The 14,703-nt window shown below is 37.0% G+C and overlaps 1 protein-coding gene across 4 annotated transcripts in view; it reads right to left on the minus strand.

The window, feature by feature from the left end:
* The window catches only part of PARD3B (par-3 family cell polarity regulator beta), a 957,311-nt gene that overhangs the window by 173,046 nt on the left and 769,562 nt on the right, over nt 1–14,703 (minus strand). For all 4 annotated transcript variants that reach the window (XM_069468028.1, XM_069468036.1, XM_069468042.1 and 1 more), the window contains one exon: nt 11,268–11,378. In XM_069468028.1, coding sequence (XP_069324129.1) covers nt 11,268–11,378 — 111 coding nt within the window. The remainder of the gene's footprint in view (nt 1–11,267; nt 11,379–14,703) is intronic.

A 14,703-nucleotide genomic window follows, 5' to 3' on the forward strand; every position in this document is an offset into this window, starting at 1 on the left:
TGATTCAGACCAACCCAGGCTGGAAGAGGGCATTCTAGACAAGGGAAATGGTATTAAGAATTGCAGAGACTGGAAATTGCTATGGCCATCTTAAAAAGTGTGAACATTCCAGACTGGCTGAGCATAGGGGTCATATTGGTGAGGAGCAGAAATTATGATTAGAAAGTTGGGTTACAGTCAGACACATTGGGCCAAGGAGTTTGGATGGTACGCAATAGGCAACAGAGAGCCATTGAAAATTTAAGAGAGAGGAATGACTTTGATCAAAGCTACTATGACTCATCCCCAACCTGTCATATTTAATAATCTCTGCTTCAAGAAACCATAATTTCACAGATTATTACACATTTAAGTTCCTCCAAGAACATGAATACTTATCTTTCATCTAAACAGCCAATTGTTATTGCTGTTTCATAAGGGCAGGGTGGAGAGGGCAACTTTTCAGTGATTTCTTGGAGCATCAAACTTTTATGCCACAGCCCAAAGCACACCAACCTCTTTAACTCTCAATATTGAAATCAAACAAAGCACACAAAGCAGAAAGAGGCAGGAGTTTGAGCCTGGGAAACAGGTCAGGTTCCTTCAGACAGCAATCTGAAATCACACTGTAACATCATTAAATAATTAAACTCCAGGGCAAAGACAGGTAGGTGGAAGAGAGTAGAAGGGGAAGAAAAGGACACTTTTTCATTCAGTTTCCACCGAAGACTGGATTCAAAATATTAGCAGACCGAGTTACCACCCCTTTAATGTAATGCATATAATAGAAATGCAAATGTGAGGATTTTGTGAATTTAATGACTGTAGTTACAAGTGTTTTCTGCAGTCACACGCCCCGTGGACTCTGAGGGGCTGGCAGTAACCCACGCCATTTGTGTTCCTTCTCCTTGAACGTGTTTCCATGCTGCCAAGCCCTGGCTGCAGCCAGCACTCCCCACTACTGTGCTGCCGTCTCATGCCAAGCTCACTATGCTTGAGGAGCAACCGGTGTGATCAATAAGAAATGCAGAGAAGCTTCTTGAATGGAAGTACCTGGCATGACTCCCAGCTGGGCAAAGTCTGCACTCAAGTTGGCCTTCTTTATCATAACAGGATCCAATTCAGCAACTTTCACAGATGGTGTGTCTCAGAGTATTCTAAGTTCCCAAAGGCTACTGAATGGGATATCTTGGGGCTTTAATCCCCAAAGCAGGTCAGAAAATAAAATCGAGCACCTAGACTGAACCAGGCGCTTACTTCATAAATATCACTTTTAATTGTCACAACAATCTGAAAGACAGGCTTCTTATTTAACAGATGAGACACTGAGGCTTGAAGCAGTGAAGTAGCTTGACAGTGTGTTCATGCATAGTCAGGTCTTTAACCTACTCTCGGGCCTTGTAATCTTCCTGTTTGGCCACATAACTCCCCTGGGCCATGACCTAGATCAGTTGGTCCCAAACATGGCTATAAATGACAATCACTTGAGAAATGGTTTCAAAATGCATATCCTCAGGTTCAGCTATAGGTCTACTAAATATCTATAGTATTTATAGAAATTTATATCTATATTATCTATCTATCTATCTATCATCTATCTAAAATAGGGTTTCTAAATCTTGGCACAACTCACATCTTTGGCCAGATAATTCTTTGTCGTGGGGGCTGTCCTATGCATTACAGGATGTTGATAAACATCCTTGTTCTCTACCTACTAGATTCCAGTCGCACCTTCCCCACAATGTGACACCTAAAAATGTCTTCAGACATTGTCAAATGCTCCCTAGGGACAAAGTCACCCCAAGTTGAGAATCACTGATCTAAACAGCTACCCAGGAAATGTGGAAAAAGCATATCCAAAGTTGGGTGGTTGTAAATCACAGGCCTAGGTTAAGATTTCTACATAAAGGATATGAGGGGGAAAAAGCAGATTCCGGAAGGCAACAGGTCATGCATCCTTTCAAATTGTATAGCGTTTGCCAGTCTATGTGAACAAAAACTACCCATGGCCTGCAGAGTGGATGTGTTGCCGTGGAAGCTTTCCAGAATAGGACACAACGTGTGTTCAAATAAGGAAACAAGATGAATACTTTAAAAATTCTAGAAAATATTATTTGATATGTCCACACATTTGAGAGCACTTTTAATAAATTAAGGTTACTAGTACATTGTCCAGCCTCAAACTAGTCCACAATAAATATTCTGGATTCACTTAACTTTTATTTATTCAATTTTTTTCTTCTAAAGGACTTAGGAGTTAAAAAGCATTTTATCCAAACAAAATGTATAAGACTGAGGTCTTTAAGTATTGTTATTACCATTTTATTTCATGATAATAAAAAGAGGGACTATAAGAATACCACCTTGAAAGTACTGTATCCAAACCATGAAAACAAGTGATAAAATGGGATCTCGCATTTCTAAATTCTAGTCACCAAACGGCTTTCTACCCAGCTCAGCCCCCCAAAGCTTTCACGGAAAATGCTCTTCTCAAATTCTGCTACTGCTGTACACAATCTCCATTAAAACAAATGTATCTGTACAGGCTGAGTATCCCAAATCTGAAAATCCAAAATCTGAAATGCTCCAAATCTGCAACTTTTTGGATGCTGACATAATGCTCAAAGGAAAAGCTCATTGGAGCATTTTGTATTTCAGATTATTGGAATTTATTAAAATATGCATTAAAATAACAAAAAAAATCTGAAACACTTATAGTCCCAAGCATTTTGGATAAGAGATACTCAACCTGTATCTCTGAGGGACAGATTGGGTATCTCTGATTGGCATAAAATCCAGTGAATTACAATAGTTTGTGGATTATAGTGAATACATATATTTATTTACTATGTGTATACTAAACCCAAATATCCTGGATCAACAAAATTTAAAATTTCTTTCCAAATTTTTATCAGATCGGATACTCTAAACATTTCTGTGGAATCACTCCAGGTAATCCAGTATAATTCCTTTTCAACAGCACTACAACTATATACAGTAAAGTACTATGTTACCCCAGGGTATATGAATACGAGAGCATTTTTTTAAAACAATTTTTAAAGAGCTGGTGTACTTTATAGAAGTTTGCATAGCTGTTGGAAAGAAAGCATGCTAGTCAGTGATTCATTTTACATATTAATCCAGCTTGGCTGACAAGTAGTTGCTAATACAGCACTTCTAACATTGATTCAAGTTCCATAAAAGGATTTTGGCTCATAAAAAATGCTGGCATGGCATTAGGATATAGGTATTCCCATCTCTTGTCTATAGGAATATAGTAATGTGCCAGGTTTTGTTGGTGACTGCAAGCATTTCTCAGAATATAGGTGTTACAAAGATCAAATAAATGCATAGATATCAAAGCCACCTGCACCCCCTCCCATGTCTCACCCTCTTACCTCCCTCCCCAAATTAGAGGTAAAATTTGAAAGATGGCCCCTGAACAAAGGGTTAGTGGGGGTATATGGTCACTACGCCATTGTGTTTGTGTTCTCTCTGTGTTTAATCCTTATTCTAGGAAGGAAGCTTATTCTTCCCTCAACAGTAATCACTGGGATATAGCAAATCTCTTCTCATTCACTGAGATGGTTAGTACTATGGAAAACAGAAATATCATTGCTTCTTTCTGTCAGCATAAAATGAAAACATGACCTTGTCCTGAGAAACACCATCTAGTAAGAGTTTTCATAACTTCCATGCAGTGATGAGCTTGTAAGCATCTAAAAGTAATTAAATGGATCTTTTTTAGCCAACCAAAGCCTCTTTCAAATACACATTTTTATCAGGATTCTAAGGGAGCCATAAATTGGGGCATTTTGAAAAATTGGGATATAATCCAGTCCATGATCTGATCAGGGTTCAGTAGTAATAATAAATTGGGACTATTAAAACTGGGAATCATTCCAGCATTTTATTTTGCCCAAACCACAAGACCTAGCAAAGTCTACTGCAAAAGACAGGGGCATTCAGTGATGAGTAAAACCATGCTGAATTAATCATTTGTATGTAATCACGCCAAAAACAGGGGTGTTTTCGACAGTTTAAATAGTGCCAAAGTTTAAGTTCGGTAAATAATTAATTATCAAGTCACTTGGCAAATTAAAGAAATCAACCTTCTGGTTTCTTTAATAAAATATGCACTTTTTAGCATACAATAAGGACAAAATCCTATCAATTCATTTGTTGCTCTATGTATTTAGGAGTGTTATACGTATGTAGGTTGCAACCAAAATATTAATTCAGAATGTAATAACTTTCCTTTTCCTTCTTAGACTATAATAAGCATCATCATTTTTCAATATGAACAAATGTTGGATAAACTCTAGCCTTATTCTGGTTTTCATTTCAATTTCCAGTAACATAAAAATCCTCCGTAATTAAATAAAATGCTGAGAGGTTGGGAATAGATTTTCACCCACTTGAATTCTCAAACTATAAATGGTTTCTGAATGTTTTTATATCTCTAAGATGCATTTCGTTTATGTGGGGAACTTGCAGCTGCATAATTAAATCTTGGTTTGCCAAATATCAAAAACACATGTATTGATTTAAACTTAGGGAACAGGCCACAAGCAGCTCAGCTGATAAGGCAAGGGAGAAGCCTCTGCCGTTCTTGGAAGGCTTCCCAAAAGGAAAGAAAACTAAGAACCTTGAATTCAGACACTGAAACCGATTAACTTTCCTAAGTCTTAGCTTCACTCTCACTTAGACATTCCGTTCAGGCTAGTTGTTGAAAACAAGAGCCATATGTTTTCATACTTCTCAGTGCTGAAGCTGGAGAGGTTGGCTCTTTTTTCCCATCCCATCTCCTCATTTATCCTGCTAAGATTCTAATAAAATCGACAAAAGCAATGTTTAATTAGTACAACAAATGAGCTTCTTGCAAAATAAACTCTGACATGGTTTAAAGGTAATAGAAGATTTTGGAGCACATAACTCATATGTTATTAAAACTTTTTTTCCAATTCCAGTAAGAAGTTTCATTTAGTGGAATTTTATTTCAGGGTCAGTAATTTGGGACTTTCATGGAAGACAGCCTTTGGTGTCAGTGAAGATATTTTTCCCAGTACAATAATCCTAAATTAATGCACAGGGGTGGGGATGGGGGTGGGTGGGATATTTTTCTTTAACAAATCTCCACCTTAATTTTGAGATGGTATTAATAATATGAGTTTTTAGTTAGGTACTTCCTTGGTTCAAGGATCTGATTAATTTTATGTTTTGCATAAGGTTACAAACTTAGGTCTTAGAATTAAAAAATAACAGAAAAAACAGATTTATCGACAAATTAAGATAATATCTTGCTTTCAGCTCTTGATATTAATTTACATAATCTGAATGTGTGGAAAACACTAATTTAAGTTAGCTTGATAGAAAATTCTAGGAGAAATAATCTTTGACTATAATATTAGGTTCAGACTTCTAGCAATGGATATAGGCCTTTGAAAGTAATGTTTTATTATGGCCAATCTCACTGAAGCATAAACAAAACGATGAGTTTATTTAATGCAGGGCTTCACTGCAATAGAACTGCTTGATTTGTGTCAGGAGGGGACATATCATAAGCTCAGGAAATTAAATATGAGACAAAGAAAATCCTACTACACAATCTTGAGCAAGAAACTTGGTTTTATAACACTCAGATAAGAATGGTGTATATACTACCATGAACCAATGCCAAGAGTTCAAGTAAGTTCAAGAGAGGTTGCTCCAGAAAATTCAAAGTAAATGTGTCCATCCTTAGGAATTTAGATATTTCTCAGACTCTAACATGTGGGAAGGATCCTAGAGATCATCTAAGGACAAATGTAGCATTAAAGATACACAAGAGGATTTTAGATGGCATGTGGCTTAATGTGCTTAATTACATGAGCTAACTTACATGGCTTTTATATAACATTTTATTGATTTGAATGTGTATAAATATAATTGAGACAATAAAGGAAATATAGCAGTGATTGAAGTTTACAAAACTATGATCTAGTCCAATATTTACCTAATGAATTAATCGTTTCTAAATGTAGTCATGAGCTTCTTACTGGACATTTCCAGTATTGTCAAACTCATTCATTGTCCTATAATGTACTCAAATTTTTATGATGCTTTCTTTTCTATTTAGCTGAAGGCTACCTCTTTTAAAATAATGCTCCATTAGTATCTTCAAGAGATAAATAAGAAGTAAAATAGGTAAGAAAATAAATAATAAAGAAAATAAATGAATGGATAAATAAGCAAATAGATTGGTAAAGTATAATAGAATAGAATAAAATGGATGCTATGAAACAAATCTAATCTCTCCTCTTTGTAACAGTTCTTCAAGCAAGAGAAATCAGTGAGGTCCTGACTCTGTAAGCTACATGTCCCCAGGTCCTTCAACATTTTTCATAACACATAGATTTAGTGTCCCCATTCTCTGTGTGTGAGAGAGGCACAGGATATTCCAGGTGCGATCTGAGCAGTGTAAGATAGGAATTATTGTTTCTCCCTTCATTTTGTACATGCACTTCCAGTAAAATGTAGCTTAGGACCAGATTATGTTTTTGGCAGGCGTATCTGCATGTTGACTCATGCTAATCTTACCCTCAACTAAAACCATCAGGCAGATTTTTCATGGATTTGGTATTAAGTCAAACCTTCCACATCCTGTGTTTGTACAGTTCATTTTTGGACCTAAACACAAGACGTTACGTTTATTTCTATTAACTTTTTTTATATTTAATTCAGTCCATTGTTCCAGATGATTCTGTCATCGGATGTATTAAATATTATCAACCCCCACGGTTTCTTGGCATTCTCAATCAGATCAACAAGTCACCATTGCTAATGCCAATGCTCAGCAGGCCATGGTTAAAAATAAACTTTCGAGGAAAACTTTATTCTTGCAAGCTTATGTTGGTAGAATATTCATCATTCATCAGTAATCTTTGGGTACAATTCTCAAATAGCTAAATAATCCTTCTAGGGTTATGTCATCTAATATCTATTTCTCCGCATATCCACAGGAGGACACCAGACTATGCAATTCTGATGTCTAGGAGAGTATTCTTGCTCTTTCTGAAGTCTGGAGATTAGAACAGGGCTTCTCAAACTCTGCACTATTGATATTTTGGGTTGGATAATTCATTGTTGGGAGAGAGGGCTGTCCTGTACATTGTAGGATATTTAGCCACATTCCTGGTTTCTACGCGGAACAAGGCAGTACTCCCCACCCACTGCAGTTATGACAATAAAAAATGTTTCCAGACATAGCCAAATGTCTCTTGGGGGGCAAAACTGCCCCCTTCCATTAAGAACCATTGTTCTAGACTCTGCATTCCTGTAATCTATCTTTTTTTTGAGTCCCCACCTCCCAATAACCTCCAATCTAATCTGGTAACCCAACCCACATTTTACAGCTTTTTTGACCTTTTCATAGGTGTAGCTATGAATAAACTATTCGTATATAGCATCAAAACAGATCTATATCAGAAATTAGATATGTAGGTAAATTAAAATTAGATATAAAAATCATCAGAAAAATAATGCTATAAATAGGGAGGGATAATATAATCCTAAAATTTAGAGTTGAGGTTACATTAATCCTTAGGGTAAAATAATTATAAGAAAATTGACTCTTTAATAGGAATTATATGATTTAAAAGGTAATATATAAGAATTTTTGTACCTGGATACCCATCCAAGTATTATTTGATACAGAGAAAAATGGAAACAGACTAAATTTTTGACAATGTAAGATAAATGATTTATTGAATATGGATCACACAGAATATTAGGCAGTGATCCAAATGACATGTTTTTAAAACATTAATGACATGGGTAAATGTTCACAATCTAATGCTGTGAAAAAAGCAAGATGTTATATAAACAGTATAGATATCAAGTTTTCAAAGAAAATACAGTTATCCCTTGGTATCGGGTTGGGGGATTGGTTCTAGGACACCCCGTAGATTAAAAAATCCACAGTTGCTCAAGTCTCTGATATGAAATGGGGTGATATTTGCATATAACCTATGCACATCCTCCCGTATGCTTTAAATCACCTCTAGATTACTTACGATACCTAATATAATGCCAGCACATCACTTCGCTCACATGGATTCAGTGTAGTACGCAGTGTGCAGCAAATTCAAGTTTTGCTTTTTGGAACTTTGTGGAATTTTTTTTCTGAATATTTTCAACCTGCAATTGGTTGACTCCATGGATGTGGAACCTACTGATAAGGAGGGCTGACGATATATGCATAGAAAAAAGATCATGAAAATATTAGTAGTAGTTATGGGATTATGGTAGAATTATATATGGTTTTAATAGTCTTCTTTATAAGTTTTTATGTTCTCAAAATTTTCTTAATGAACTGATATTGCTTTTGTAAGTTTTGTGTGCACAAGGGGTGCTGGAGGCAAGTGACCCAAATTTCCTCAGGTGAGTGAGCACTGGCTAGGGTTCCTCGTGTGTTTACAAAAGACTGTGCCAGGAAGGAAGGTTGCTTCAGAGAGGGCACATGAGGAAAGAAGACAATATTTGTAGATTGGGTCACTCAGTCCTCTTGGGAAAAAAAATCTGTGTAATATTTTTCATAAGATTAGTTTAATATTCCAGCCAAATCCTGTCCCTCTAGGTCAGTGGTTCTCAGACTTTAGAATGCTGAAAAATCACCTCGAGCTTACCTATTAAATACAGTTTCCTGGGATCCAACTCCCAAGATTTTGATTGTGCAAGTCTGGTATGGGGCTAAGAAATCTGCATTTTTAACACGGTCCTCTGATGATTTACCCTGATACAGGTGGTCCATGGACCACATTTTGAGAAGCACTGCTATAAAGTCATGTGGTTTGATTTGGATATTTTTTTCCTGCCTTTACTTTTGATAATTGCTTCCTGAGTATGCACTAAAGATAGTTGTTATAGACTTGCAGTGGTGTTCTGGTAAGCTGGCTCTTTGAAAAAAATAAAATCCAATTTATTGCATTTGCCAGTTACTACATTGTAAATGCTCACACCATGGCAATTTCAAACTACCGATGGTATAATCACCAGCTTGCAAAATTTTTGAAAGTTTAACAATTGGTTCTTATAAGCTGGTACAAGCTGGCTCCAACACTGTATGGTATATATTTTATTTAAGTGCTTTAAATACTTTGAAAAAGGGATATGTTAATGAAAAACTGTTATTATACATATGACAGCTAGGATGAAACAACTAAGCAATAGGATGCCTTGAATCATGTCAAGGAAACAAATTTCGAAATGCATCAGGAAAAAAGGACAACAATCACTTTGATCACTATTTCTCACTTTATGCTATGTTTTTTTCCATTGCCATACCATGAAGAGTAATACACTTGCTGAGTTCTTTAAGGCTGTGAATTGGTTTCCTATGGATGGAGAGCCAAGGATCGGGGCTTGAGGGTTGGGAGCAATGCCAGATGTTCAGCCTCCACCTCCACCATCCGTGGCCTTCAGCCCCTGGGCTGCTGACATGCCCTTGGTCATTAATTCTGCAGCACCCAACCATAAAATCAACTCCCCAGCGTCTTCCCCCAGCACATGATTGAGACAGTGTTGTCTCTAGGAAACCCATATCAAGATGCATTTTATGTGTTCATGTGTGGGAAGTGGCCTAAATGAAGGCTAAATAGTACAGTTCTTTCACTATTTTGACCAGACATATTTTAAGAAAATTGGACCTGAAGCCTATATAGCCAGCTGAGGTGAATTTACAGCCCGGCTTTTAAGAACAAAACTCCCTCAGGCACCTGCTTCCTACAGGCAAAACCAGAAAGGAAATGAACTCTTGCTTAAAGACAACCCACCTTATTTTATGGGTTATCAATTTTCTAGCTGGCATACAGTTCCCCAGCTACTAAGAGGTTTTTTTCTCCCCCCCATTCCAAGCAAGCACAGAGCTACAAAAATTGTCAAGTCTGCATTCTAGCAAACAGCTCAGTTTCCTGAAGACGAGGCAGGCTGAACCTCAGTAAGAGAAGTCAAGGAGGCGCGAAGATCTACGATGGCTCACCACCCAGATGTCTTTGCCAATATCTGCATTAAAATCTTAGCCTGAATTACGTTTCACATTACAGGACTACTGAATCTTGGGTTATGATGGAGAATATCTTTCTTGTCTTTGGGGTAGCTCTGCCAGGTGAACAGTCAACAACAATGTAAAACACTTGATTTCCTTTTAACTGCTCCGGTGACCTGAGAACTGAGCTTATCAACCTCTCACAAATGAGAAAGGACTAAATAGCTTTTCTCCCCTCGCTATGGGGAGGGATGTCAGCCTTCTCAACGGGAATAGCCTACAAGATAGGGGTCAAAGGTTAACAGTAGATACTCTTAGACTGCTGTGTGCTAGAAAACACAATGAATAGATACGATTTCTTAGTACGCATCCTACAGTAATAAAATAACTGACTCCATAAAAACCATAAGATCTAATGTAACTAATAAGCAAGTAGAAGGTTATACAAATCTAACTACCTATATGATGAAGTCAGAATCAAATACTTAAAATTATGTGCTAGTTTTGTCACAATCTCAGCCTTTCTCCAAGCTCCATTCAGTTGTGAAGGCAAAGAATTTTCAGGAGAAATATGAATATTCAATTACATGTTTGAAAATCAGACATTTACACATCCACTTGGGATAAGTGCCAGAGTTAACATCAAAGATATGTGAAGGACCTCTTGTCCAAATGGAACATTAAGCTCCTCAAACAGGAGAACTCAGCCCTTGCAAACTGTCATGGTTTCCGCAAACGAATCCGGCCCTTTAACAGATGGACAACATACTTTTCAGCTTGCTGATAGCTTAATAAAAGACAGTGGCTTTTTAAAAATGAAGGACATGTACTTCTCAAATTACAGTACCTAAATGGATTGAGGAGAATAAAATTAAGAAGGCATACAATGGCTTGACAAAAATTAGGAACAGACTATGGGAATTTGAAAGTTCTAAACATCAATATCAAAATGACTTTTCTATTAAAAAAAAAACCTCATCATTTAAACCATAGAGAAAATATGCATTGTTCTATTCAAACTGGGGGTAGTGTCTTACAGAATTATAAGTACTAATATAATAAAAATATGAAGTTAATTTCTTCTCTAAATATAATGAAAATTCCCCAGAAAGGGAGATTCCTTTTGTAACAGATGCCTTTCCTTTTGTATCAGTCGATATCTGTGCTTCTTAAAATAAAATTTCTCCAGCTGATTGTTGCAATATCCAAATTAAACACAGGCCATGGGCTCAAACAAGATAAGGGCCTTTGCATGGCTGCTTACCTTTCACGCTCTTCTTTCATTCTCTCGAGCTCCTCTTCTCTCAGACCACCGCGCTTCAGAGTAGCTTTCTGCTCACTCTTCTCACCCTTATCCTCTTTCTTCTTTCCAAACCTGGTGGAACAAGCAGGACAAGGTGGCTGTTAATAATCATGTTGTTTTTGTGGTAAAGGTAAGATATTTCTGGGATAAACTCATTAAAAGCCACAGTTCTTTATTCTAAGTAATACAAGATAGTTTTGCATAGAATGCAAGTAAAATAAGATAATGAAAGCAGAAACATAATGGTTACTGAATTTCATTTTTTCCCCTCTTCTTTCTTTTTTCCCTTCTTTTTATCTATTTGTTATGCATCAAGCAAAATATCATATGCTTTTATGGAATTCTGAAGATGACAGAAACATGGGCTGGATTTGTGATTCTTCTATTATTCTGGTTGCTTAGAGTATAGGACTTTCTTCAAAATTTACACGTCAGGTCCTGGTGTGAGGAGATTCTGATGCCCTGTGTAGTGTTGGTAGGAAGAAGACCAGCCTGAGAATGTGTAATTTGAAAGTCTCGCCAGGTTATTTAGGTAGATAGGAAGACAGACAGACAGACAGTCAAAATGTTGAAGTATTAATTCAATAGAGAGTGAAAAACTGAAAGATTATCATTAATATATCACTAGAAATTGAACAATCTTTTAAAAAGGCTTCCTACGCTCTAGTGTCATTGACATTTAAGGTTAAACTCATGGGATTACATAATGATAGTGCCACAGGGACCTCACAGAACACTCAGTTCAACATTTTCATTTTACCAATGAAGCACCAAAAGCTCTGAGAGGCTTTGAGCTTTGACCAGACCTCCCAACAGGGTCAGTGCAGGGCTGAGACTAGAATATGTCGGGGCTTCCGGTACACTCCTGCCATCACGCACACTGTCACTCTCTAGCGTAGGCCCCGCTTCCCAAGGCGGCCCCGGTTAGTGTGCTCTGAGCACTCCAGGCTGCCTGGCATATCTGTAGTTAAATGTGCACAGTGGCAATTATGATGCTTTACAAGAACACTGTGTCTCCTTTCACTTTTAGGAAAGTGAAAGCTGCACATTTGAAATAAAAAAAAAAGAAGATGCAATTAAATTATTAATAGGACATATTCTTATATGACAGGCATTTTTCCCAATAGACATTTTCTCCAGATGCAATATTCCATGGTCTCAGTACCAGCACACATGAAGAAAGAAAACCACCTGATGCTCTACTAATAATCTGGGAAAAAAGTCACACAATTATGCATATTGTTCACTTAAGGTAAAGATGCCTCTTAAATCTATGGAAATCCCATTTATTCCTTGTTTTTTTACTGAACAGTACTAAATTTTAACCATGTATGTTTGTGTGTGTGTGTGTGTGTGTGTGTGTGTATGTATGTATGTGTATAGCTCTAGCTTTATCTCTCTTGCCATCCATCCCTCCATCCATCCCTCCATCTATCTATCTAAATAACCTGGGGAGATTTTTCAAATTCCACATGCTCAGGCTGGTCTTGTTTCCCTCCTCCCACCTTCATCTCCTCCCAAAATATACACAGGAAATCAGGATCTCCTCACACGACGACTTGACATATCAATTTTGAAGAAAGTCCTATACTCTAAGCAAACAGAATAATAAATCACAAAATAAGCTCATGTTTCTGTCTTCTCTGGAATTCCATAAAATGCGTATATATTTGTGCCTTTCTGGATTGTGTTTCGATCCATAGCAGAGGCTGTCAGTCCAGTGGCAGCTCTGAGTATCACACCTGAAGATGGCGTTGCAAATATTCACAATTGTGCTGCCATCACAGTACAGACTACATGCTGCTTTCCAGAGAAGCCTCCAGTCTTGACTCTTCTGCATAATTCTCAGTTGCCAATTTCAATTAGCAAGTCTTCTTTCCTGAACTTTCTCTCTCCCCATTGCCATCTCTCCAAACTACCTCTACTACTGCAATTTTCTTATTGTATCCTGTCTAGTTTGGAGGACCCTGGCTGACCAACTGTCAGTTCTAACTCCATCATTCCCCAGTCCTTTTTCAGGTCTATTTCTCTCTTTCCTCCCCCCCTTTCTGAATCTATTCCTTTTTTTTTTTTTTTTTACTGAAGAAATGACCTTATATCACTTATAGAAGTAGGGAAGAGAGAAAAAAATACAGGCAAAGATATAAGAACATTAATTTTGAAATAAAATTCAGATTTGCTGATATACAAGACCTCTCTTTAGCCTACAGAGCAGGAGATATCTAAATCATATTTCCATTAAGATGTTCTTTAGCATTCCAGATCCATGCAGAAGAGTCTTAGGATCAGTCTCATTCCTCTAAGTATGTTTATGTGAGAAGTTAATGCCTTAGTATATCACTTAGATAGATAATTTTCCCTCAAAATATCATTACATATAGTAGTATTTGGGCAAAATATTCAAAATTTTGGGAAGTCAGGGCAGAAATCCTGCTTCAGGCAGTTGATGGGGCAAAAACGTTGCCAAAAGCTTTATAGCTACTAGGCTTATTTTTTTCCATGTCCCACATATTTTCTTCTAAATTTGGAAGCTTTGGATTTTCTGAGATGAAAGTGTCTTGTTTTTGAAGGGCAAAACTAACCCATTCCCAAGTCTACCTTGATCTTTATTACCACACCAAATAAATCATCTTTCCTTCTGGCAGCTAAAATGTCTTATTTGTACTGCAGTCAAGAATAGCTTACTATGCTTCCATCATAGTGGAGTATGTCTGGTAAAGAAAATTTACTTAGTTTTAAGTAAATTCTGCAAAGTATTTTCTTCTTAGGAAGAACTGTCAATAATACTCAAATCAACCAGTTCTACAGATATTATAAATGTTTTGACTTAGAGTTCATGATCCTTTATTAAAGTTTCCAGTAAGAAGGGCAGAAATAGCTGTGAAACTCATTTTATTAGAGAAAACGATTACAAAGTACCTTATTTGTAAAGTTTGGGTAGGTTCGAGAACAGCATTATAAAACATGGTAATCTTTCAAAAGGACTCTCATGTTGTTAAGACAAAGAAATTGAGACCCAGAGAAGTTAATTGCATTTTATTTATTAACACACTGAATTCTTTTTCCAGTTTTGCAATCAGACAACTTAATTATCAATGGTGATGGTAGTGAGGGTGGAGGGAGTTAGGAGGAAAGCATCAATTTGGTGACTTTTACAAGCTTTTGTTTTCCCTCCCATAGCAGTCTTTTTGGGGGTCATTTCACAGGCACCCTTAATTTCACTGAGATACAGAAAGAGAGGTCAGGGTGGTTTATCTCTCCATTAGCTATTTTTGTGAGAAAAGTCATGAGGACCCCGTATGGCTGAAATTACTGCTTTGCATTCTGGGGTTTCAAATATCCATTGCATTCCAGGCCTCCCATTATCTGTTACCTTAGAAATTTGAGAGTTGGCCAT

The sequence above is a fragment of the Eulemur rufifrons genome, chromosome 1, assembly GCF_041146395.1.
Source record: "Eulemur rufifrons isolate Redbay chromosome 1, OSU_ERuf_1, whole genome shotgun sequence".
Taxonomy (NCBI): Eukaryota; Metazoa; Chordata; class Mammalia; order Primates; family Lemuridae; genus Eulemur; species Eulemur rufifrons.